Source organism: Abramis brama (genome assembly GCF_963993115.1).
Source record: "Abramis brama genome assembly, chromosome: 9".
Taxonomy (NCBI): Eukaryota; Metazoa; Chordata; class Actinopteri; order Cypriniformes; family Leuciscidae; genus Abramis; species Abramis brama.
This window is the reverse complement of record NC_139971.1, coordinates 10,909,853-10,935,059: the sequence shown is the minus strand read 5'-3', so window position 1 is coordinate 10,935,059 and position 25,207 is coordinate 10,909,853. Positions and strand designations below refer to the sequence as shown.

At 36.1% G+C, this 25,207-nt stretch overlaps 1 protein-coding gene across 4 annotated transcripts in view; it reads left to right on the top strand.

Moving 5' to 3' along the window:
- The first annotated feature begins 3,315 nt into the window (after positions 1–3,315).
- Positions 3,316–25,207, top strand: part of myo5aa (myosin VAa) — a 95,884-nt gene continuing 73,992 nt past the window's right edge. For all 4 annotated transcript variants that reach the window (XM_084123720.1, XM_084123719.1, XM_084123718.1 and 1 more), the window contains exons 1-3: positions 3,316–3,566; positions 21,418–21,528; positions 24,966–25,137. In XM_084123720.1, the coding sequence (XP_083979846.1) occupies positions 3,540–3,566; positions 21,418–21,528; positions 24,966–25,137 (310 nt within the window). In that variant the 5' untranslated portion in view covers positions 3,316–3,539. The remainder of the gene's footprint in view (positions 3,567–21,417; positions 21,529–24,965; positions 25,138–25,207) is intronic.

Genomic DNA, 25,207 nt, shown 5'->3' with positions numbered 1-25,207 from the left:
GTGAATATTTTGTATAAAAGACCAAGAGGATAAACACATTTTTCCATACCCTGGTTTGCTCATATTTGCCAAGGAAAGTCAATTATTATAAAAGAGTAGTTGTGTTTGCTTGGTTGCCAATTCTTTAATTTAAAAATGATTGTTTTATGGAAATGATGTGTATATTACAGATGCAGCACATATTTTTTTAAAGTTAATGAGAAAGTTAATGAAACCACAGGTGAAGAAATGCCAGTTTCCCCTCCGTCAAAAAGGAAAACCCCTTTTAAAGGTTAGCTGCTGCAATTAAGTCGGCTTTAGAAAGCCAACTTACTGATCTACTACTTAAACTTTTTATTATTATTAAATTGGCTTGAAAAAAGCCAAAATTGCTGAAATTTAAATTTAAACTTTTTTTACTTAGATTCTTCTGAGTTTTGGATATTAATTCAATTAAAATGTAAAAATATATATTTTTTATATAATTAATTAGTGGACGCCAGCATGACTCATGATCCTCAGCATCCGTTGCTATGGAGATGGAGCCAGTCTGCTTTGCGGTTGGGTGATTTCTTCAGTGATTTCTCATTGAGCTCAAACCAGGTAATTTTCGAAGCTCACAATTAAAATGTTTTTTCTTAAAGGAGTAGTTGACTTTAAAAAAGAAAATTAGCCCATCAAGCCATCCTAGGATTATATGACTTTCTTTTTTCAGACGAATACATTTGGAGTTATATTAATAAACACCCTGACGTTTCTGAGCTTTATAATGGCAGTGGGTTGCAACCATCAGATTGATAAATAAAGGCCTTCTGAAGTAAAGCCATGAGTTTGTGTAAGAAAAATATTCATATTTAACGTTACAAAGTAAAATTCTAGCTTTCGGCCAAATGGCCATGCGCAGTAGGCTACTTACACCTAATGCGCAACTTACGTAACTTACGACGTCGGAAGTAGCATAGTGCGTCATGGCATAGCCGTAGAGTAAATATCAGCAGGACGTCGCTTTACTCTGATAAGTTGTGCTGTACACTTGGCCGGAGGCCAATTATTTTACTTTATAAAGTTTTAAATATTGATATTTTTCTTACACAAACTCATGGCTTTACTTCAGAAGGCCTTTATTAACCCCCCGGAGCCGTGTGGAGTTTGTTTATGATGGATAGATGCACTTTTTTGAGCTTCATTCTGATGGTTGCAATAGTTGCAATCCACTGCCATTATAAAGCAAGGAAGCATCAGGGTTTTTATTAATATAACTCTGATTGTATTCATCTGAAAGAAGAAAGCCATATACACCTAGGATGGCTTGAGGGTGAGTAAATCATGGGCTAATTTTCATTTAAAGTGAACTACTCCTTTAAATGTTATAATTGATGCCTTTCTCTGCCATTAGACGCACATAGTTTACATGTTAGGACAACGAATTAAAAGATTACTACAAATGTCAAATAATAGATAACATGTAGCTGAGGCTTGGCGTCACCCTCCTTGCCTTGCCACGTCCTGAAAGTGCATTTTAGAGGGTCTCCAGAGCGTGCACGTTTCCTTTCCACAGCTGTGTGTTGGAGTGAATATTTCTTGTAAGACTGATGTTGTTAAAGGTACTGGAATTTAATTTAATTAATTAGTGGGGGGTAACTAGTGAAAGGAAAACACAACATAGTGTGTTATTAAGGTGTTGAATGGTTTAAATGAGCCGTCTCCAAGTCTCTATAACTCAGGGGGATGGATCTCCATTCTTCCAAAATATATTTCCTCATTTACACATGCCACAGAACATGATAGGATGTTAACTGCTTAATTGCATCATTCAAGAATGAAATCTTCTGCTCTCATCCTTCTTCCACATTCAGCACATTTTACTTTAATTTGTCCCCCAACTGTAGCCTATGTTCAAGTATCAAATGATTGAGGTATATAAACTCTAACCCTGGCTTCAGCTAGAATGTGGTCATGTTTCAGTTCAAGAGCCATGCTTCTACCCTCTTGGTAGTGGGGATCCTGTGAGTCAAGGTTATGTTTGGTGGCCATTACAATGCAGACAGATACAGACAGACAGACTGACAAAGTCGGATAAGACAGACAAAACAGACTGAGAGGAAAGATTGAGAAATAGATAAAGACTGTGAGATAGATAAATATATAGATTTGAGAGATGGATAAAAATACAGATTGTGAGATAGATGGACAGAGGGGTTGTGACTGAGAGATAGAAATTGGTGAAGAGATAGATAGAGGTTGGCTCTTAAAAGTGCCTTTGGGTTTTGAAAATCAGGTGTAACGTAGCTTGGTTCAAACAGAACATGTTTATGTATATAGGCATGTTGATATAAGGTTTAAAAAGTGTACACCTATAGTGAGAGTGTACACCTATCCCGCTTTCCTATAAATACTTAAGATAAATGAATAAAAATTCACATTTTTCCTATTTCCTGGACTACCGTTAAAAAGCGAGTAACATGCGTCTGGGGTTCCTCATCCTAGATTTATATGCAGTAACGTTAGACCAAGTTTACAGTGACGTTGTGTGTGAACCACGATGATCGAGAGAAAATGACATCTAGACGTCTAGATAACTAGCTTATTTTTCTCTGATAATGAGGAAATGCGCATTTGTTGGGCTTTCGTTGCCCTAACATGTAAACCATGTGAGTGTAATGGCAGAGAAATATTTAAGCAAAAACTTTTTAATTATGAGCCTCATACCTGCACAGTGGTTTGAGCTCAATGAGAAATCACTGAAGAAATCAGCCAATCGCAAAGACTGGCTCCGTCTCCATAGCAACGGATGCTGACGATCATGTGGTATCATGATTCATTCTGGCGTCCACTTATTAATTAAATTAAATAATTGTTAAATAATATTATTTTCAAGGAGAAACAATTCAAACTGATGGTCATAACGGTCGATAAGGCTCATGGGTATTGTAGTATTTAGGCTAGGCCTACTGTTAGATTTGACACCAAACTGATGGAAAAACAGTAGAAGCTATTTCTCAAAGAAGAAACAGCAACATTTAGAAGCGATGGCCGTGGCACAACTCTGCAGTCTCGTTAATTAACGAGAGGAATATATTTACTATATTTTAACTGGAAGGAAGAGTATATTTTTTGTTACATGTAATTTTAATATATTTTATTTTTATATAACTATATTTACTATCTACATTTACTGCGATTCGTATGATTATTAATCGTTTTCATTATGTGTCCTCATAAAAAAAAAAAAGAAAAAAGAAAAAAAAGAAAGAAAGAAAACTGGTGGGATGCCAGTTTGTGATGGTCCAGTGTTGTCCACCAGAGCGCACTCTTGCGTCATTAGTTCTCTCGGTCATGGCAACCGCGTTTTCATTGACTCATTCCCTGCATAGATCGCACCAAGAACGAACACGCCAAAAACACGGGCGGATTCATGAGGAATGAGCCGAATCATCTGTCTCCATGACATTCTTCTAAAGGCTTTTCACTGAGTGAGATCTAGAAAAGAGATTTGAATGTTCGCCGTTGATCGGATGTTCAGCTGACTGTGATTGCAGGAACATTGTGCGATCATCATCATGGCTGCGTCTGAATTATATACAAAGGTAAACTCACACACTCATCAAGCGATCGTGTTGACATCAAATGCTGATGCCAAAAAAGACTGTAAATGCAATGAAAATGTGTCAACGCGATGCCAATTCCTGCATATGTCTGAAAGTGGTGTTATTGTTGATGCTCGTTGCTCACGCGTAATGCTTAGGGCATATGTTGTCATTTTTGTCCTCTGATCATTTGAATGAAGTAATTCATCATGCATGCCTTATGTCCGATGAACAACCTATTGTTTAATTGTAATACGAAGATGTGTGAAATATTGCTGTCATATCTTGTGTTTTAGAGTTTTTTTTTACCTTTGTCTGCAGAGATTGCTATTCGATTTGTCCTTTAAATTAACAACCTTAATTATTTGGGATCGCATTAAACAAAGCATTTAATATGAATACAGTTAAATGTGCATGACTCCCCTGCATTACTGGTCATTTTATTTAGAAATATGTTGTGAACTGCATTAGGTGGACTGTTGATGGACAAACACCTTCGGCATCCTTGGACAGCAAAGATTGGGAGTATTTGGCAGGCAAGCTGGGGTTTTCAAAGGCCTGTTATGTATTGATATGGGTCACAGTTGTAGTTGATGGCTGACCGCAGAGAGCCAGTGGGATGCAGGCGGTGCTGATGCGAGCATCATTGCCTGCATGGGATGATGCAACCATTTCTGGTGCTGATGCAAGCATATCGAACATAACAGCTGCATCCACGCGTCTTCCATTGTAGTTGTTTGCAATCCCCTACTGCGGCCTGTAGGCCGGTCCGCACAGATCAAGGCGTGTCTCTTTGAGAAAAAAATCCATTGGAATATTGTTGCGTAGAAGTCGAAACATGACATCATCACATATGTAGTCATGATGATGTCTCAGATGACGAATGGCTTTATTTCCTTACTGAGAAGAGAGGGAGAGAAGGGGAAGGCCCACCCATCCCCCATGATGCAGCTGTCTTATTGTAAATGCACTGATGGATCCTTTTGAAAGCTGCTAGAGCACAGCACATTTGATTTAGATTCAAGTCTTATATGTAGCCTACAACAAGGGTTTGTAGGTTATTTTTAGTAGACTTGTGCATTTTTAAATGGGTAGCGTGATTGTGCTTAGTGGTCTACTGACAGTATTGCTTGTTTATGTCCTGGCAAGTTGTGCATCTCATTTATAATTAAATAGTAGCCTACATGTGTTAAAGGTATGTATTGAAATTCTATAAGACATTGGCCACCCTGATAGATATTCATATAAAGCTATTGAAAAACCCATTTTGGTCTACCACTTAGTTTGATTCAACCATGTTTTTTGTCATAACATCATATTTTTTTAAAAAAGCATTCAACATTTGAATTGACTACTGAATGAAAAAAAGAGAATTTGGTCATACGCTCGCCCTCATGTTGTTCTAAAACTATATGACTTTTTTTTCGTCTGCAGAACACAAAGAAGATCATAGTTTGAAGAATGTTTCAGCTGATTTTGTCCATATTATGAGAGTCAAAGGGGTCTACATTTTTCATGAAATGAATCTTCTGAAGTGCTACAATCACTTTGTATGATGAACAGCTCGAAAACCTTAAAGGAACACTCCACCGTTTTTTCATATTAAACTCTGTTATTCCCTTAACTAAGATGAGTTGATACATACCTCTCTCGTCTCAGTGCGTGCACTCAATCGCTCTGGCGCGCGGCGACACTTTGATAGCACTTAGCTTAGCCCAGTTCATTCATTAGGAACCAAACAGAGATGAAGCTAGAAGCGACCAAACACCTCCACGTTTTCCCTATTTAAATACAGTTACCAGGTAGTTACACGACCAAGTATGGTGACAAAATAAAACATGGCGCTTTTCTAAGCGGGTAAAAAGGATAACTATAATGTATGGCGGAATAGCACTTGGGAGCACTTCGACTCGGCACAGTAAAAAGTCACGTTGGTTCTAATGACAGAAGTGAGAGGCCACGTTTTATTTTGTGTCACCATACTTGGTCGTGTAACTACTCGTGTAACTAAATAGGGAAAACGTGGAAGTGTTTGGTCGCTTCTAGCTTCATCTCTGTTTGGATCCTAATGAATGAACTGGGCTAAGCTAAGTGCTATCAAAGTGTCGCCGCACGCCAGAGCGATTGAGTGCACGCACTGAGACGAGAGAGGTATGTATCAACTCGTCTTAGTTAAGGGAATAACAGAGTTTAATATGAAAAAACGGTGGAGTGTTCCTTTAAGCCTTTATTCACCCTCATATCAGATCAAGACATTCAACACAAACCTCAAACCTCAACTAACATCAAACCGCATTGGTTCTCACACATCACATGCCCAAACATCATGGCATTGGATTATATCAATCGTTGTATTGATTGATTTCCTTTTTTTGAGTTTAAAGGTTTCTGACTTGACTTGGACAAAAACACCTGAAACATTCTTCAAAAAATCTTCTTACATGTTCTGCAGAAGAAAGAAAGCCACGGTATGAGTTTGGAACAACATGAGGGCGAGTAAATTGACATAATTTTCATTTTTGGATGAACTAGCCTATTCCTTTAATGCAGTGTAATCTTGTAGTGTCTCTGTTATGACAATCAGTAGACAATTAAAGCATTGTTATAATGATCTTAACTGCAATGATGTCATGTCTGAATATTTTATTTGGCAGTCTTGCAGTCAGCATGAGGTTTTCCTATCCTCTCTCAAAGGTCAATGAATCCAGGAAGTCATATTCACAATTTCCTTGGGTTTGTGAGAACACAGAGGTATTTGTGTGTGCTCATGTTCTCTGGATAAAACTCGCATTGATGCAGGGAATGGCCAGTTCTTTCTGCTAGTATGGAATTCTGCCTCAGGCTGCTTGCAGATCTTACTTTTTGCAAAATCACCAGAACCTTATAACAGAGAGTGAAATTGCACTCTTGACATGAACCAGAGACTGTATACTAACAGACCATCTGGAACTTCGTGTAAAGAGAAAGCTATTTATATAATGAGGTTGTATTTTCCTTTTTATTATTTAATTTATTTCTGTGAGGTTGAGTTGTCATGTCAATTATAGTTGTTGTAGTCAAACAGGTTTGCTGTCAGATCCAATATAGTTTGTACACATTGGACACTGAAATAATAAGATCAGGTTGAAATGATCAAGGATCTTTTTAAAAATAAACCTCAGCTGTATGTTTCTAATGGTGGGATTTTTCAATAGGATCTGCAGAGTGGCAGGTGCTACACAAAGCCAGGAACAGTGCAAGGTTTGACAGACTTGCAAACTTTTAATTTAATGGCATCACTCCTGCTTTGTCCTTATTACCTCATCATGACTCTGAACAGTCAACAGACATCATTGATGTGTTAATGCGGGGGTTAGGTAGATGTGTGCTTGTAAACGTTTGAACATCCAGAGATCTGTTAGCCTAATTTATTCAAAAATCCATTACAAATACATGCAATACATTATCATTTAAAGACATTATTATCATGTCATTCTAAATATGATTTTCTTTCTTTTTTGTGAAACATAAAGGATAGAAGAAAGTAAGTCGCGCAGGTTTGGAACTACATGAGGTTGAGGAAATTATTACAGAAAAAGCCTCATTACGAGGATACAATTCTTCAAAATCTTAAGTAGTTTGGCATAAACTTTTTTATTTCTTGGAGAAAAAAGCAGCAAAGTAGTTTTGTTAAAATATTACAAATATTTGTAAAAGTTTTGTTGCCAACATGCAGAAACAAGAAATTACATTACAGAGAGGACTCCTGAAGACCATGCTGTGTGTTTAGTTCATTAAGACCCTTAAACTAGATATTTTGACCTTTTTTTGTAACAAGGCAAGGTTAGTTCAGGTTGTAAAACTAATGTTATATGGTACAACCTTCCAAAAACTATATGATATCTATGAATTAATGATAACTTGAAAAATATATTGAAAAACATGTAGAAAATACTGAGTAGGATGTTGACACATTCAAGGTGTAAGGAAAATACATTATTGTTTTAAATGGTGTAAAGGCCCTGATATATTTCAATTGAAATCATGAACTGACATCATTTACAACAAAATCAGGCCAAAACGAAGTTTGTTTGGAGTTCGTTTGTGAAGTTTGAAACAGCTTGCCAAAACAAACTTTCCAGAATATCTGGACCTTTAACATTTTCTAAACCAACATGGATGCTTATCTTTTTATTATCTTAGACATTCTATGTTGTAACAATGTTATTGGGCCTTCGTGTGATAAACAGATAGGCCTATGTGAATGACTCCGTTCTTTCTTTTTTTTAAATGGCAAACCCTTGACATGTGTGTTGCATTACTAGGAGGTAAATGAGCTCTGTATAGGGGTAAATGGAATGAGCGTTAAACAAGATCCCTGTACTATCTGCATGTGGCATCTGTTGATGTTCACATACAAGTTTTAAACGTATCTTGTGATTCTATCCACTGACCGTCCCTCCTGCAAGCAGCAGTTGTTATACGTGCTTTGCAGAATTATACATTTTTTCTTTTTTCATTTTTAAAGCTTCTGTTCTTGCTCATGTGACACTAGAGTGTTGGATACAGACAAACAATTCTCTCTGCTGACTAGAGTATCAGCCACTCGGAAGACCGTCTCTCTCAGAGTCCCTCAATATATAGCCTATCCGCCTGGGATCAGGGATCCAATCAGATGCATTGAGCGATTCATAACCTGCTTCCAGCTTTGGTAGAAATAGGGCAGGCTTCATTCTTTTATTGTTCAGTATGAAATAGAGCAGTTTATGCTTAAACATGAACCAGGAGTTGGATTTTATGTTTGTTAAAGTAAGTACTGGAATTAATATCCTTTTGCTTGTTTTTAACACATTTCATTTCACTGTGCTACTTCCTTCTTAGTTGGTGATCAGGGTTTTTGGAGAAACTATATGAATTGGTATGAAAATCCTACATTTGGTCCCTGGTGGTCTTTCCCCCTTTATTTTTTTTCAAACATTTATTGGAATTTGCCTATGAATGTAAAATGTTCTGACCATTTTCTTGTTGTTGCATGAAAAAGACTCACATAAAAGATTAATTGTTTTTAGTTGCATCAATTCTGGCTCGAACTGATTCAGTTTGGGTTCAGTTCAGCAAATACTTTGTATGTAACTATTATGGATACAGATTAGATTAGATTAATTAACTAGATACTACTACTACTACTACTACTACTACTACTAATAATAATAATAATAATAAAATGTAAAAATGAATTTAAAGGGGTCCTATTATGCTTTTTCACTTTTTCAACTTTAGTTAGAGTGTAATGTTGCTGTTTGAGCATTAAAAAAATCTGCAAGGTTACAAAGCTCAAATAGGGTTGGGTATCGTTTTTTTCTTTTTTTTCTCGATACCGGTGCCAAATCGATACTTTTAAAACGGTACCGGTGCCTAAACGGTGCCTGAACCGATACTTTTACAAAAAAAGAGAGCCTCAAAATGATGGTGAATGACATTAAAGAACGGCTTTTTTATTGAAAAAAATAACACGAAAAAATCCGTAAGTAAGTACTTACTACATTACTTACACAATTATAGATGCAGAAAAAGAGAAATATATCCAATAATATCTCCAAAACTATCCCATTTTAATATTTATGCTTTCAGGGGCGATATGAGATGAACTAATTTAATTTACAAAGCTTATTTTTTCATAGGAATCATTTTCTGTATGGTTATGCAGTATCCATAAGCATGAATCAGTGTGAACTGATAAGGATTGAATCATGCAACAATTATGCTTATAAGGAAGACGCTCTGCTCAGTGGCCTGAAGGAAATGGGCCGTGATCTCATATCATGGGATTTTATTGTCCGTGTGTACATCGCATCTCCGTTTAATTTGACTGAATTTAATCTCGCGTCATTACGTTTGGATGAGATCCTGTCTCGGCTGTGGTTATTCATCAGTATGGGTGTTAACACTGTTCTGTGCCCCAGAGAATCCTGGATAACCTGGCTTAGGATTGCTTGGAGTAACTGTAAACAAGTGCAATGTAGTTATTTTTGTCCAACAAACAGATTTTGTGGGATTTCAGGCATTTTTGGCAAGCATATGTGAGAGCTGGTCAATAGTAACAGTGCGGTGGGTGAAGGGTTTGCTGGTGAAGGGAGACTCTGGGAAACAGCAGGCAGCAGATTTTCACATGAGCGTCTGTCATGTGATGGTCTGTTCTATTCTCCCTCTCTATTTTCCCTTGTTTTCTCCTTTAGACTGTGAGGTCAAAGCACAGAGCATCATGTAACATTTAAAGTGACAACTCACCCGAAGATGTTTAGCAGAATGTCTAAACTGCTCTTTTACGCACAATGAAAGTGAAAGGACTGGGGCTGTCAAGTTTCAAAAAGGACACAAAAACATCATAAGAGTATCTTAAATGTAGTCCATACTATATTCAGTCATACAACACCTTTATGTAAAGAACAGATCTTATTCATGCTTGTATTCTCAAGAAGTGTGACCAGTGTGCAACTTAAATTGAGTTGTTGTTATTATATAATAATTATATTGTGTACAGGATATATTATGCAGCTTGTAAATGTAAATCACATTCATTTCATTGTATGGAATAGAACAGCTTGGATATTTTTCTGAGGTGTCACATGGGTGAACTTTTCCCTTTATACACATATCTCTCTCACAGTTTGCAGTCAGCTGAGATGTGAATGTCATACAGATGAGGAATTTCATGTAATTGATTCTGTAATCTTCAAGCTCTCACACAGAAAGCCATGTGGTCTGTCCAGAATGAGGGGTGGATTATAGTGTGTCTCTGTTTTATGAGTTTATGAATTGCCAGAGGGCTGTACCGGAGACCAGTGTTACTGGGCTTTTGGACGTTCAACATCAACATCAACGGAGGAATTGACTCACTTTGATTGAATCTGACCTCTTTGTCTCTTTGAGATTTCAAATGTGATCAGTGTGTTTGATAAAAATGGATCTCTGTTTATCTTCGAGCGGATGAGTGGAGTGAGGCAAGTGTAAGTGTACAGAGGAAAACAAGTTGTGACTTCTGAAGTGAAAGCTGAAGGTTAATTCTGTAATCTATCTCCGTTTGGCCGTGAAACGATTTACAAATGCTTTGTAAAGTACCTTCCCCATCCCCCATCTCTCTTTCTCACACACAAATAATAACATTCCTCTTTTAAAAAGGTCATATTTGTTTTTTTTATTTTAATCATCACGATTTAGCTATTTTTAAGTCATTTGCACATGCTTGAAGAATTGGAGTTTATCTTAGTGTTGTCACAATGCATTCGATGCATTACCTTGAAAAATATTGATATTCGATACCATTTTCGATACTATGGGGAAAAACTGCCATATGTATATTTGTAATATTATCTCATAATTTTGTTGTCCATCCATTGAAATTCTTGGCAATCAATATTTTCAAGCCTTAAAAAAGTAGCCTACATGACGCATCGTAACAGTTAATCATATGAATCGATGAGACATGACCGCTTTAAACGATGAGCAGATTTTTTTTTTAATTTAGGTGTATATTCACATATAAACATGAATCAATTACCATTACAATTATCTCACCTAAATATTTGCTCACTCAGGGGCGGTTTACACGACACCGTTTTGGACGTTTATTTACATGACAACAGCGTTTAGGTGACTTGAAAATGAAAACTTTTGAAAACGGGTTTCAAAATGCAAGTTTTTGAAAACGATAGCCTTATCATCTTCGTGTGAACTACAAAAACACGAATCTGTGGAAACTGTGACATCATGGACATGCGTAGGCTATTACATGTTTAGTCTATAGTAGGGGTGTAACGATACCCTCATGTCACAATTCGATACATATCACGATACTGAACTCACGATACGATATTATTGCGATTCTCTAAGACATATAGTAAAAGGTTAACAATTTTTTTTTACTGTTAATTGAAATGCTAAATTTGGTATTGGGGGTGGAAATGAATAGGCTTGGAGTTGGTGCTGGTAAACCAATGCACAGGACATTAGTGACACCAGAATAAAAATATTCATGATTCTGAAGCTGAAAACCAGAGGTGGACAGTAACAAAGTACATTTACTTGAGTACTGTACTTAAGTACACTTTTTGAGTATCTGTACTTTACTTGAGTATTAGTTTTTCCAGAAACTTTTTACTTTAACTTCACTACATTTGAAAGACAAATATCATACTTTTTACTCCAATACAATTCTGTCAAGGTCCTTGAGTAGAAAGTAGTAACGTCAGTCAGGGGATGATTTTGGTTGCAGGGGTTGCATTTTGGTTGGAAATGAAAGTCGGATTGATGTCAGAAACCGACTGATGTTGGTACTACAATACAACCACAATACAACGTCTGTCCAATGTTGGAGATTAATGTCAATCTGGCGTTGGATTCTGACATCAACCTGATTTTCATTTTCAATGTTGGGTTTGGTCTTCTAAATGTGAATTTTGTCATTGTTTTGGTGCACACTAGCTTATAGATAACAGTAAGGCTAACATATTCATACTAAAAGCCAAACAACTTTAAATAGGGCACTATTTGAGGGATCAGCCATTTGGGTGTCCGAAACCATTGTGGATGTTATTGAGTGACTTATTCAATCTCGCATTCAATCCCACTACTGGAACTGTGTTCTAGAAATAAATGTGATATTGATATGAGGGAAGGCAGGCATAGATTCAGAGGCATAAGGTACTGTAAGTATTACACACAACAATGCAACAATAATAAAACAAAGCATTGATATTACTTTTGATACTTAAGTACTTTTAAAAACAAGTACTTCTGTACTTTTACTTAAGTAAAAATCATTATTTACAACTTTTACTTGTAACGGAGTAATATTTGACTAGTAGTATCTGTACTTTCACTCAAGTAAGGAAGTTGTGTACTTTGTCCACCTCTGCTGAAAACAGAATTATTTGAGACGAATATACTGACTAGATATATTTAAAATAATGTAGGTCACTTTTTACTGGTAACATAAGACATTTGGCATTATCATACATTATATTCAACGTTATACATAGTAGTTTAATGTAGTACTGAAACTAAAACTCTGTAAACTTGAATTTTTTCTCACACAGTAATTTTTATTTTGGTTGAACTATACACAATACATATTGTCACTAGTATCCACGATACATATTGTTGCATTTTTGTATTGCGATATATTGTGATACGATATATTGTTACACTCCTAGTCTATAGGCTTTTTTTTTTTTTGCAAATGAAAGGATACAGATATTAACAGTAAGAAATAAGGGTGACATACGGACATCATCACAAGTGGTTATAAAAATTACGGAAATCAACACAATATAACATTTTGTCATCATGAATAATTAAAGGTTCCTTACAACAGACTCAAGGATGATGTTTACGAAGCCTTTGTGTTTAAAGGTTTTAACATTTTCTTAAAGGAAGTAAAATTGGACTTTATATCAGAGGAGAACATTATAAAATTGGGATTACAGTGAATGTTTCTAGCTTTGTGAAGATGAAATTTACCCAGAAGACAAAGTAATAATACAGTGTTATCAAGATTAACATCCTTAGAATGAAAATCGGACAAAAAATGGTTTTGATAATGTTGTCATCTGTACAAAGAAAAAACATTTATGTTTTTAGCACATCGTTGCCATGTAAACTTACCCTCAATGCATTTGTGTTTTTACAATGGGGTAATTTTGTTGCAATAGCTTAGACAAAGCACAAGGAAGCTTGATTTCAAACTTTGGATTGAATTTACAAAAAATGAAAAGACAAGTAAACAGTCAGTAATAAAATATGAACCAAGAAACAAATTACAAACAACAGCACAAATAAATACAGTAGAATAAATATACAAATTAAATAAACAGTGCATTAAATTTGTCAGGTAGGTTTAACAGTAGCATTCAGGTACAGAAATACTACATTGAGCCAAGTAATCAAATGTAAAACAACACTTGATAGACTTCATTGTTAAAAACAGAATAATCCTTACAATTAAAGTTACAAAGTTATTTAGTCAAGAGCAGTGAGTGATTTCTCTTTTTCTTTTGTTTTTATTAGCATTAATGACACAGACTGCAGCAGGTTTATTAGGCTGCTGTCACTTTAAGAGCTAATCTACTATTCCAATATACTGTTACACATGCGTTTTCTTTCCCAAATGTTCACTTTAGACCTAACCGAATGTGTTTATGTGAATACTTGCCAAGACGGGCATGTTTACATTATTTTGTGTGTATTTGACCGTTTAAGCGCAATAAGCCGCGGAAAATAACTCAATTTGGTACTTGCAAGCTGTTTGAGAGGTGGCTTTATGTGTGCGCGCTTTGGATGTGAGTGCGAAACCTGCGGGAATAAGTAAAATAATGTAATCCTGCGCTGAAATTCAGGGCCCTATAACACCAACACTATTCAACGAGAGTGAATTGAGGCGGGTGAGTAAGAGGAGCTGGGTGTGTGCCAGCTCATTATCGGACAGAAGAGAGAGCAAGAAATAGAGCTGGTATCTATGGAAGCTGGTTTCCGCTACTGAATAAAAAATAAAAAAGGTAATTTGGCTTTTTATCTCGCAATTCAGAATTTTTTCTCGCAATGGCAAGTTTATATCACCTTTTTTTCCTCAGAATTGTGAGATATAAACTAACATTTGCGAGTTATAAAGTCAGAATTGCGAGATATAAACTTGTAATTGCGAGTTCTAAAGTCAGAATTGTGAACTGACATTTTTTTCTCAGAATTCGACTCACAGTTGTGAGTGTCAGTGTATATCTCACAATTCTGAGAAAAAAAGTCAAGTTTTGAGATAACTAAATTTTGAGATAAAAAAGTCACAATTACCTTTTGTTTTATTCCGTGGCAGAAACAAGCTTCGATGTGCATTGGTGTATCACTTCTGCGGAAAATGAATATTGGAACAATTTCAGATATTTCAGTGCCGATACGTGTCGAAAAATTATATTTAAGACAACACTAGTTTATCTATTGTGTGAGGCAACTTAGGTTGGGTGATGTATCAGTAAAAATGTTTTGTCAGTTGAACTTCAGGTTTAATTTCCATTGTTTTTGTTATGTAACTATTTGCTTATATTGCACACCCTTAAGACAACTAAAGAAGTTATTAATAGTGCACCAAAAATGTAAAATTCTGTAATTACTCACCTTTTTGTTATATTCCAGTTTTCATAAAATAGCGCTTTGCGAAGAACAGATCGATATGTTATTAACTGATAACCTACTGAGCGTTTAACCTCTGCGCCAATATCATCAAGCCAGTGAATTACTGCAATTCTTGAGCATATTGTTCAGATCATTTTTTAACCAATCAACTGATTTATTGGAGACTCAAAAGAAGGATTGGTTTCCAATTAGACATTGCTACTTCTCTCATGAACTAAGGAGAACTACTGTAGGTCTGAGGTCATAATTATCAGTTAATAATCACTAGACTTGCATACATTCTTCACACAAAGTTATCATATGACCTCAGGTCATATTGACATATTAGTAGCCTACTGTCAACAATGTCTTCGAATTCTTTTTGAAAGTTGGCATTACTTCAGAATATCTCGTACGAGTTTGGAACGACATGAGGGTTGGTAACAATGAAAGCATTTTCATTTTTTGGTAAACTATTGTTTTAATACAGATCATTGATAGTCATATGTGCAAGACTGCATTCATGATGGCACTTAAAAATGCAGTGAAAGAATGAGTAGCCTATGTCTGAATCACCTCATAATCTTCACTTCATGAACATAATACTTGGGTAATGTTGTCAGAGTGAATGACGTGTTCCTGAAATGAGTTTTCACGTGGCTCAGTGAGATCAGTGTGGGTTTCAATGAAACGCTCCAATTGAATGGGATTGGAATGTCACATCAGGTGAAGATTAAGTTAATGACTGTTAGTTAGAGGTGTAGTTCACCTGTTTGGGATTAGTCTCATCTAAACCCTGGTTAAGTCTTCTTGCTGGGGTTTCCCCCGGGTTAACCTTTGCATGCTGTTGGACTTGATGTGCTTCATATATACTTAGGCTATAGGCTATGCGTTCAGCAGTACACACCTACACTAAGCTTTCGCGTCAAAATACATACGCGACATACCTTAAGCCAAAAGTATACTTAGGAAAACCGTGTTCTGCGACGGTCCACACACTGTACTTGTGACATAATATACGTCATTAGAAGGGTCCCAAAGACGTCCGCGCACACTGTCCCTGTGCAGCCCAATTTTTGAGTGCTTCTCATTTCCTATTTGTGCATCCTTGGTTCCTTTTCTCGCTTCCGTTTTTTCCCCCCTAAATTCCGTTTTTTCCGGGGTTTTTTTTTTTTTTGGACTCCATTTTAATGGTTAAATTAAATTGTAATAATCAAAAAGCATGTCTAATTAATGAAATCACGAAACTTATACAATTTAACAACAATTTATTAAAAGTTTAACAAAAATTACATGTTTACGGCCCAATGAATTATTTAGTTTCATTTTTAACAAACTACAGTGTTTTCTGTTTAAAGTTTTCTATATTCCATTTTAATGATTAATATTCAAAAAGCATGTCTAGTTAATTGAATGAATAAAACAACAATTTATGAATTTAAAAATAAAATTTAATTTCTAAGATTTTTTTATTTTATTTCAGAATTTCTATGTTGTGTATTTACATTTTTCTGGCTATCAAATGAAGGCATAAAACATTAAATTAATTTATCTTCTAATCGTTTGAAACTAAACAAACTTTATTTAAAAAAAAATGTTTTTATAATAATGTATTATTATTATTATTATTAGTGTTAGTATTATTATTACATTGAGACGTAGCTAGATTCTACTGTAGAACAGTAATATATTTCTGTCACAATTTCAAGTTAAACCAAACTTTTATTTTGATGGGTTTCCGTGAACACCTTTGAGTTTCTGTGTGTTTATGAAACAGTATGATGATAGTTTTTCTCAAATGAAATGGTAAAATGCTCACGATAGTCTTAAATAGTCTTTTGCAGTTTAATATTCACTGTCATTCGCAATTTGATTTAAGTGTACTGACCTGCTTTTTATTTATTCATCAAAAATTTGACAAATTCTGTGAAATTTCACGCTCTACAGTAATTTCTTGATTTTTTTGTTTTTTATGACTGGATTCAATGAGCCGTCCGTGTTTTCCGCATCGCTGAAATCATAGCACCCTACTTTCCTTAGCATCTTAGCTATTCCCCCTTAGGATGCGAGGGAGATGTATCCTCGCTCATGACTCCTCTAGAAGCTTTCTCACTCCTCGTTCCTCGCCTCCTCGCGGTGCCATTAGAGAACTGAGATGTCCTTAAAGATGGCTGAGTTCTATTGGTTTCCGGGTCACAGGCTGAGGGTCGTAGAAGCGAGGAAACGAGGAAGCATCAATTTGAGGATTGAGAAGCAACCTTTGGACCTATCCAAATACCCACATTTGCAGTCTTTGCACATGGCCACTTGTCTACATGCATGACGCTAAGTTTCACCATCAAATTGGTACTTGTGTGCTTGTTATCTGTGCGGACAGCCACACACACCCGAAAGGCACGCACACAGAGAGGCGTGTTTCAGATAGCACGCATACACCAAATTGATTCCGCTTTTGCATCTCCGTACGCTTGAACGGACACATCCCCAATTAAATAAAACATTACCAATCTAATACGATCTGGTCCAGTCGCGCTGGCAAAGTTGATCGATCAGCTTGGTCATCTGCATTTTTCGGTTCAGATTCGGGCTCGAATTGATAAGGTAGTAACAAACGACATCATCACCTGTCATTATTGCTTTGGGTGCTGATGTTCCAAATATGGTAACGAGCGTGACACTTCCATCACACGTTTAAGGTTTTTGGGCCAAACACAATGCACTGGAACGATGAGCTTTGTAAAGAGGAGCAACAATAATGTACAGTATGTGTGAAATAATGACTTTTTTTAAACCTAAAACCGCGTAAACACATTGCATTAAACCAAACACACAAAATAATGTTCTTTTTAGAACCATCATATGACCCCTTTAAAGACATGAGATGTCGAGACATTACTGTAGTTATAACTACTCAATATAACATTTTTTTGTGAGTGACTGGTCTGTATAAACACAAAATGCTAACTTTTCACTGCATTTAAATGCAGTTTTCAATCCCAAAACCTAGCAGTGTGTATGAGGCCTATGAGCATTGAATATTTTTATAATAAAACCTTCTAGATGCATAATTTCATATAAGTGTGTGTGTGCTGAACATGCCACAAGTTCATGTATTATGTCACATTACAGATGCCCTTTCATTAGTTGCTGGGTCAGGTGTGTGTGCGCGTATGTCTGCCTCTGTCTGCTGAATCATGTGGTTGTGTCACATGAGGATTATCATGTTTTTTCAGATGTGTTGCAACCACACATACTGATTTTCACATTGTCTGGTAATCCTCAATTTGCTGGCATTATGGGTAATCGTCATTGAGTGTGAATGTGACCAAGTGGGAGAGAGGAGCAAGTTGTGTCGGGTGTAGTGACCGTGTGTGTGATCGTGTTGAGATGCTATTTTTACCCTCTCTCCTCTTGTTCCTGTCTCTCTGTTGCTAGGAGCTCAGTTCTGGGATGGTCTTCTCCAGAGACTCAGGTTAAACAAACGCATAAGTCCCTGCATCTTGCGTATTGTTTCTGAACCGTATGTTATGTAAAATTGTGTTGGAAGTGGGACTTTTATTTTGACATCGCTGAGAACGCCAGCAACTGAGCACACAGCGCTCCATTCTCCATCTTCTCTGTTTAGCAACTCTGTCTAATACGTTATTATTATTATAGCCTAGTGTCTGCTTTTATATTATTAGTAATAGAAAGACAAACAATATAACACTTTCTCATCTACTGTCAGCATTTAGCAAATACACATTTATATTCAAATCTTTGAATATCTAATAAACATTTGATTTCACAAACCTTGCAGACTAAGTCGAATCCATCTGTGAAATCTTGTGAAGTGTGCATTTGTAGACTGCATGAACGCTTGTATTCTGTCTGTAAGTATGCGGATTGAATGCGGAGAGGAGAGTTCAAATGACACTGGACACACTCAAATTGACAAACTTTAAACCCTTGATTTCAAACTATGCTATGCTATATCCAGTTGGCCATGTTGATGCCATTTTAATTTTCATTAAATTAATCGTATTAAATATTAAGTAGACATACTTTGCTCTATAAGATATTGGCACCAGCCATCAAAAAATCAATATGAGTCGACCATTAATTATCATGTATACAACCCTCTATGCACACACATTTAGGCTTTTATTCACATCTAGGCTAAACATTCTTCAATAAGCTCAAGCATGTAAGAACTAATGAGAACTTCATTCTCGTGTGTTACGCAGTACGTTTGAACCAATGAAGTTCATTCTCGTATGTTGCACAGCACGTTTGAGCTTCCACAAGAGGTTTGTTCTCTTGCATCAAACAGGTTTGGTTGAGCTTCTGTTTATGTTTGCTGATCAATGTTTAAATGTGAATAAAAGCCTAAATTAAATCTGTTTATCATATAAAGCGACCGAGTCTCTTCAGAAAATTTGGACTAAACCTCTCAATTCATATGGATTAGTTTTACAATCTCTTTATGATCTTTTTGAAGCGTCAACGTGGTAGTTGTGTAGCTGTCAATGTAGGGACAGAAAGCTATCAGATTTCATCAAAAAGATCTTCATTTGTGTTCCGAAGATGAATGAAAGTCTTATGGGTTTGGAACAACGTGAGGATGAGAAATCAATGACAGAATTGTCATTTTTGGGTGAACTATCCCTTTAATTTATTTGAATTACATCAAAAACTGGAAGCAGAATAGAAGCAGAATGCTTAATTGAGAAATACTTCTATTTTATTTTATTTTTTAATTTGTTAACAATTTATTTAAAGGATAATGTTTTCTGTAGGCTAGTATTGTGAAATTTCACTAGTATTGATACTTTTGAAGTTAATATCACTCCTTGTTGTTAAAAATGCATGAGCAGTTTTCTGAGGTGTAAGCAGTGTGTCTGTGTGAGCCAGCCTCATACACGATTGAGTTATACTGATGGTGTGGAAACCTGGACTATATCCCATCTGGCCCGCGTGACTAACTCTGACGTTACCACTGCTGACACGGTCAGGCTGCTTTCTGAAACGCTTAAAACACACGCTGACTCAGAAACATGTAGGAGCCAGTTGACAATTGTTTGAAATAGATCATCCATGCTCACTTCTCTTTTGTGTCAGCTCTAAAAGCATTTGTATCAATATTGTATCTTTTTTATATATATATATAATGGACCACAGTCTAGTCTACGGTCTGGAGGCATGAACTTAGTGTGCAGCATCGTTGTCATAAATGTGCTAATTTCAACTACTTTCTTTTCTTTAGTTTCGTTGTTTGTTTCTTTCTTCATGTTTATAGGGTCAGTCATTCATATATAATCAGGATTATTGGTTGGTTCTGTTTGTTCTCTCAGATGAACTGCTGTTTGCCTACTGTTGTCATGACTGCATTCATGCTGTCTCTATTATTATGGTTGCAATTATGATTTAGTGATGAGGCAGATCAGGCAGGATGACAGCTGATTCAAATTTTAAGCTATCTATATTTAAAATAATAAATATTCAGCACTGCATGAAAAATGTTGTATGGGATGACATGGTTCTTTAAAATTTAAAATTTATATTAAAGTGCCCCTTTATGTTTTTTTCGAATATTACCTTTCATGCTGAATGTAATACAGTGCAAAAAAAGCTTTCTTACTTAGTATTTTTGTCTTGTTTCCAGGCCAAATATCTTAAAATTCTTAAATGAAGATAAATTTACTAGACAAGTAAAATGTAACCTCGCGCACGAGCAGATCTGTTTGCGCTCTGGAGACGCGTTCGTATCAAATTCCGCCATGTAAATAGCGAATCCGCCATGGCGCGAGCGCAACTGGTTTTTAAAATGAATGGGAGATGAGACTCTGATTGGTTTATTGCACGTAAAGCCCAAAACACACCCATTACTCATTAAGAGAATAGAGACAACCCTTTTAGACCATGCGCCGCGCACGCTGACCATTTTTCCTGTCGTTAAACTAGCAAAAGTGGATTCGGACACGCCCTAACTGCACTTGCGCCCTGTGCTTTAGACCATGTGCTTAGATCGTTAAAATAGGGCCCATTGTCTCCTAAAAGAAAGAATCGATTCTGGACAGCTGAAACAAGTCGTCAGTAGTTCCAGTCTCACATCCTGTAACATACCTACTTAACAATGTAACAAGTTTGCCTAATGCCAGCCCATGGTCTTCATTGGCTGCCCACGAATGATGTCTGCTTTGACCTGTAGGTACAAGTGCTGAGGAAGCCTCCGGAGCTGAAATTCAGATATGGTAATATGTATTTTGTTTCCGACAAGCGCTGTAAGCAGTAGGCCAATCACAACAGACCAATCAGAGCAGAGTAGGCTCATGGAAAGGAGGGGTTTAGAGAGACTGAATCTTCGAACTAACGTTTTCAGACTCTTTGAGAAATGAGGTGATGTACAGTGTATATCAGTAAAGTAAAATCAGAGAAGAGTAAAGATGCACCTTAGATGCATGTAAACTTATTATAGGAGACCTTTAAAACAAAATTAGGACCCTTTAAAATAGCATAATTGCAAGATGTAATGTTGCTGGTTCTGGGTTTCTTTTGCCTGCTTTTTAGTTCCTGTTGCATGTGATTAAATGTTTTAATCTGTTTTTCACATTTTCTCTAATCATTAATCACAATGCTTTCAAATATGTGTGTTGAAACAACCAAATAAAGAGCAATATTTAAGGAACATTGTGTAGGCGAGAGATATTAACTGATCATTTTCTCTGTACAGTATGCCCGGGTCTGGATCCCAGATGTAGAGGAGGTGTGGAGGTCAGCAGAGCTCACCAAGGACTACAGACAAGGAGACGGAGTACTGCAACTACAGCTAGAGGATGGAAAGGTCAGTGTGTGTATATTTGAGTAATGAGTGTTTATAAGCCTCATCAGATTATTTGTATGAACTTTGCTCACAGTACATTGGATTTACTGGAGTACTTTAATTTTCTTGGGATTTGTCCAACCTTTGTGTTATGGGAATGGGAATTGCACTTATAGTTAATGCATTAACAGTTATCTACATTTTAAGTCAAGCATACAGAATTAACCATAATAAATTATAACGATAACATTTAAACATTACATTTGTTAATATGAGACTGATATAGAATGATATAACTTATCAACCATGTCAGAGCAAAGTTATCTTTCAACTAACTTTTAACTCAATAACAATGTAAAAAAAAAATAATTAAATCTGTCAAATTCAAATTCATCTGCCAAATGCAAAAAGTAAAACCACTTTTGTTTTATTTCAGTGTGTGAAGGGGCATGGAATTTTTGAAGGGGCATGGAATATTACATGATCTGTAAAGCGCTGTGTTTTTACATTAAACAAATTCTGGAAAAATGTCAGTAATAATGTAGAAATTCCCCACTTTGAAAAAGTAGTTCCACTTAACTTGTATGTAACTTAAAATTTAGATAACTAAACAGCTCAAAAAACAAACAAAGAATTACAGTGTATGCATAATTATTCATTATATCATAAATTATTTTCAAGGACATTTCACCAATTCCAAACCACATCAATTGTAATAATTACTATTAACTGACTAAATGAATTACTGATTCATTTAGTCAATTCATTACTAAAATTTTCTCTAATTGATGATTCAGAGAACTACAGTATCTTAGTTAAAGAAATGGCAATTTTATTACTTACCTTCATGTTGTTCAGGTTTGGCCCTGACCAAGTTACTGCCCTAGGCAAGTTTTTACCTGGTGCCCCTTGCATCGCAGCCAATGGATTCCACCACTGATCATTGTTCATACACTCACACAGAAACTGCATAAATACTGGTTTGTATGTGACCATTGGGTGTTACATTATATGATAAAAAAAAAAGCTGATAATTTTAAAACAAAAATAGCACCTAAGCCACGTTATAGCCTAAACACAAATAGCAAGAGTAATTAGTTCTAGCATTCATGCTAGGGATGCTAACGATTAATCGACGATCGATTAATTGTCGATGATAACTTAATCGCTAAAACATATCAATCGTCGATTAAGCAAGGTCATGCACATGTGTGCTGCTCAACTGCTCAACTCGTAAAGCAGACATGAGGAAAAATTAAGCAAGCGCGCCGGAATTATGTTTGAGACCATTTTACGTTAAGGAGTTACACCTTCATGACTAGAAGTTTGCGTGTGCATTAAAAATTAACGCGGTAATAAAGCGCGCTGGTGATCGTCTTCAGCTTCAGCGTGCACAGCTCAAACAGCAATGCACGACTAATAGTAACTATGATTGGGACTGTCATATTACATAACATTATAAAGAGAACAATATTGTAATGAAACGTTGTTAATTCTTTGGGTTTAGTTTTAGCGCGTTGTTCCAGGAAGAGCGCGTCCACAACAGGAGTTACACATTCTGAATAGCAGGCATCTGTATTAGTCGTTATATTTGATTCATCATTTAATTCAATTAATTATTTAATAATCACATCGACTCATTTTACAATCCTACTAGCCCTTTATTTAGACTAAAAACCCTTCTCATTCATTTGGTGAGGAACATGGAGTTTTGAGCAACATTTGCAGACTGTTGGATATATGCCACTGCAGTAGATGTCAGAGTTATGTTTTGTCTTTGTGTTCACCTTCTTTTTGCTCATTTTCAGTTGACCCAGTTTTCCCATGTGTTTCTTTGATTCATCTCATTCACCTGTCCCTTGTTAATTAGTTCATTAGTCCTCGTTTGGTTTAGTATTTATAGTCCCATGTTTCCTGAGTTCTTTGTCCTGTCTGAACATCATGTTGGTAATGTGTTGCTAGCCTGTTTTTCTGTATTATTTGGATTAAAGACTGTTCTCTTGTTATTTCGTCTTCGTGAGTACTCTTTGGCAACATACCGTGACAGTAGATGCATATTGCAGTATAAGGGCTAACGATTAATTGATCGTTAATTTAAATGACGATCGATCATGGGAATTTGTGTAAATTGACATCCCTAATTCATGCACAAAACAAGTATTCATTGAGCTCTTCTCTAACATCCGGTTTAATTTTCAAAATTAATTTTAAGAGTGTTTGTTTTCTAGTAGATGGCAGCAATCTTTTTTCATGTTATCACTATGAATGAAACTGAGAAATGTAGATCCTTTTAAAAGTGAATTCTACACAAAATATTTATATTTTAAGGTAAAATAACTGACGTTATCTCTAGCTAGATAGCTAACTTTTTCAAAATAACCAACGTTATTGTCTAACTACTATTCGATTTAGATAAAATGTTCATTCAAAACATCACATTACCTCTGTCTTTATCCCCTTTTTCTTCCTTTTCTCTTCTTCTTCCTTGGGCACCAGAGGGCTTCTAGGCTATCTATGGCATACTAATGCTAATTTATCATGTGTCATAAATTCGTCCATCGGTCTCAATCAGGCGAAGTTTGTTGGTGTGTTCGACTTGAAGCGGCTCTGCGCAGACAGATCGGTGTATGACATCAAAGTATTACAAGAGTGATTAGAGAGCATACGGCTCAATATGCTTTCGAAACACTCTTGTGGTACAGTATTTAGCTTCACACCTACAAAGTTGAATACACCTACAACCTTCAGTGTGGTCGCTCCTACGGATGGGTGGCGACTCTAGCATTTGCCTATTCCAGCCCTGATGTTGTTCAAAATGGGACACAAAAGATGGGACACAAAAGATGTTTTGCAGATTGTTGAGACAGATCTTTTCCATATAATGGACAAAAACATGTGACTTTGCTCTATTACAAGTATGTCATACTGAAGTCATACGATAGCTTTGTGTGAGTCTTCATTTAATTAAAATATTTCCATAAGCGATAGTTCTTGAAGGGATAATTTGACTCCCTCATGTTGATCAAAACCTTTATTTTTCCTCAGTCTCAATATATATATATTTTTTCATACAATGGAAGTTAATGGTAACCAAAAACTGTATGATTACCAACATTCTTCAGAATGTCTTTTTTGATGCTCCACAGTAGAAAGAAATGCATATAGGTTTGGAAGGACATGAGGGTGAACACATGACAAATGACATTTTGGGGTGATCTATCCATTCATTTTAGCCTGTATTATCCTGATGCCTCAGAATTCAGTGATGTCAGATGTCAAATTCTACTGTGGCGTGCAACCAATTGCAACTAATCAGATTTGAATATCCTGAAATGTGAATGAGTCAGTTTTTCAGCCTGTTCCTCACAGAAAAACATTGTTTGACTTCAGAAGATGTATGATGGTTACCTTCAAAACAAAACTTCAAATAATTTGTTGTGCTGTGAATTGTTATTCAGGAATTGGAGTACAAATTGGACCCCAAGACGAACAACTTGCCACATCTGCGTAACCCAGATATCCTGGTGGGAGAAAATGACCTGACGGCTCTCAGCTACCTTCACGAGCCTGCTGTGTTACACAACCTGAAAGTGCGCTTCACTGATTCCAAACTCATCTACACTTACTGCGGTAAACACACACATACACAAGACATACACACATTTAATGTGTCTAGAATTATTGAGCTCAATTGTCTTTT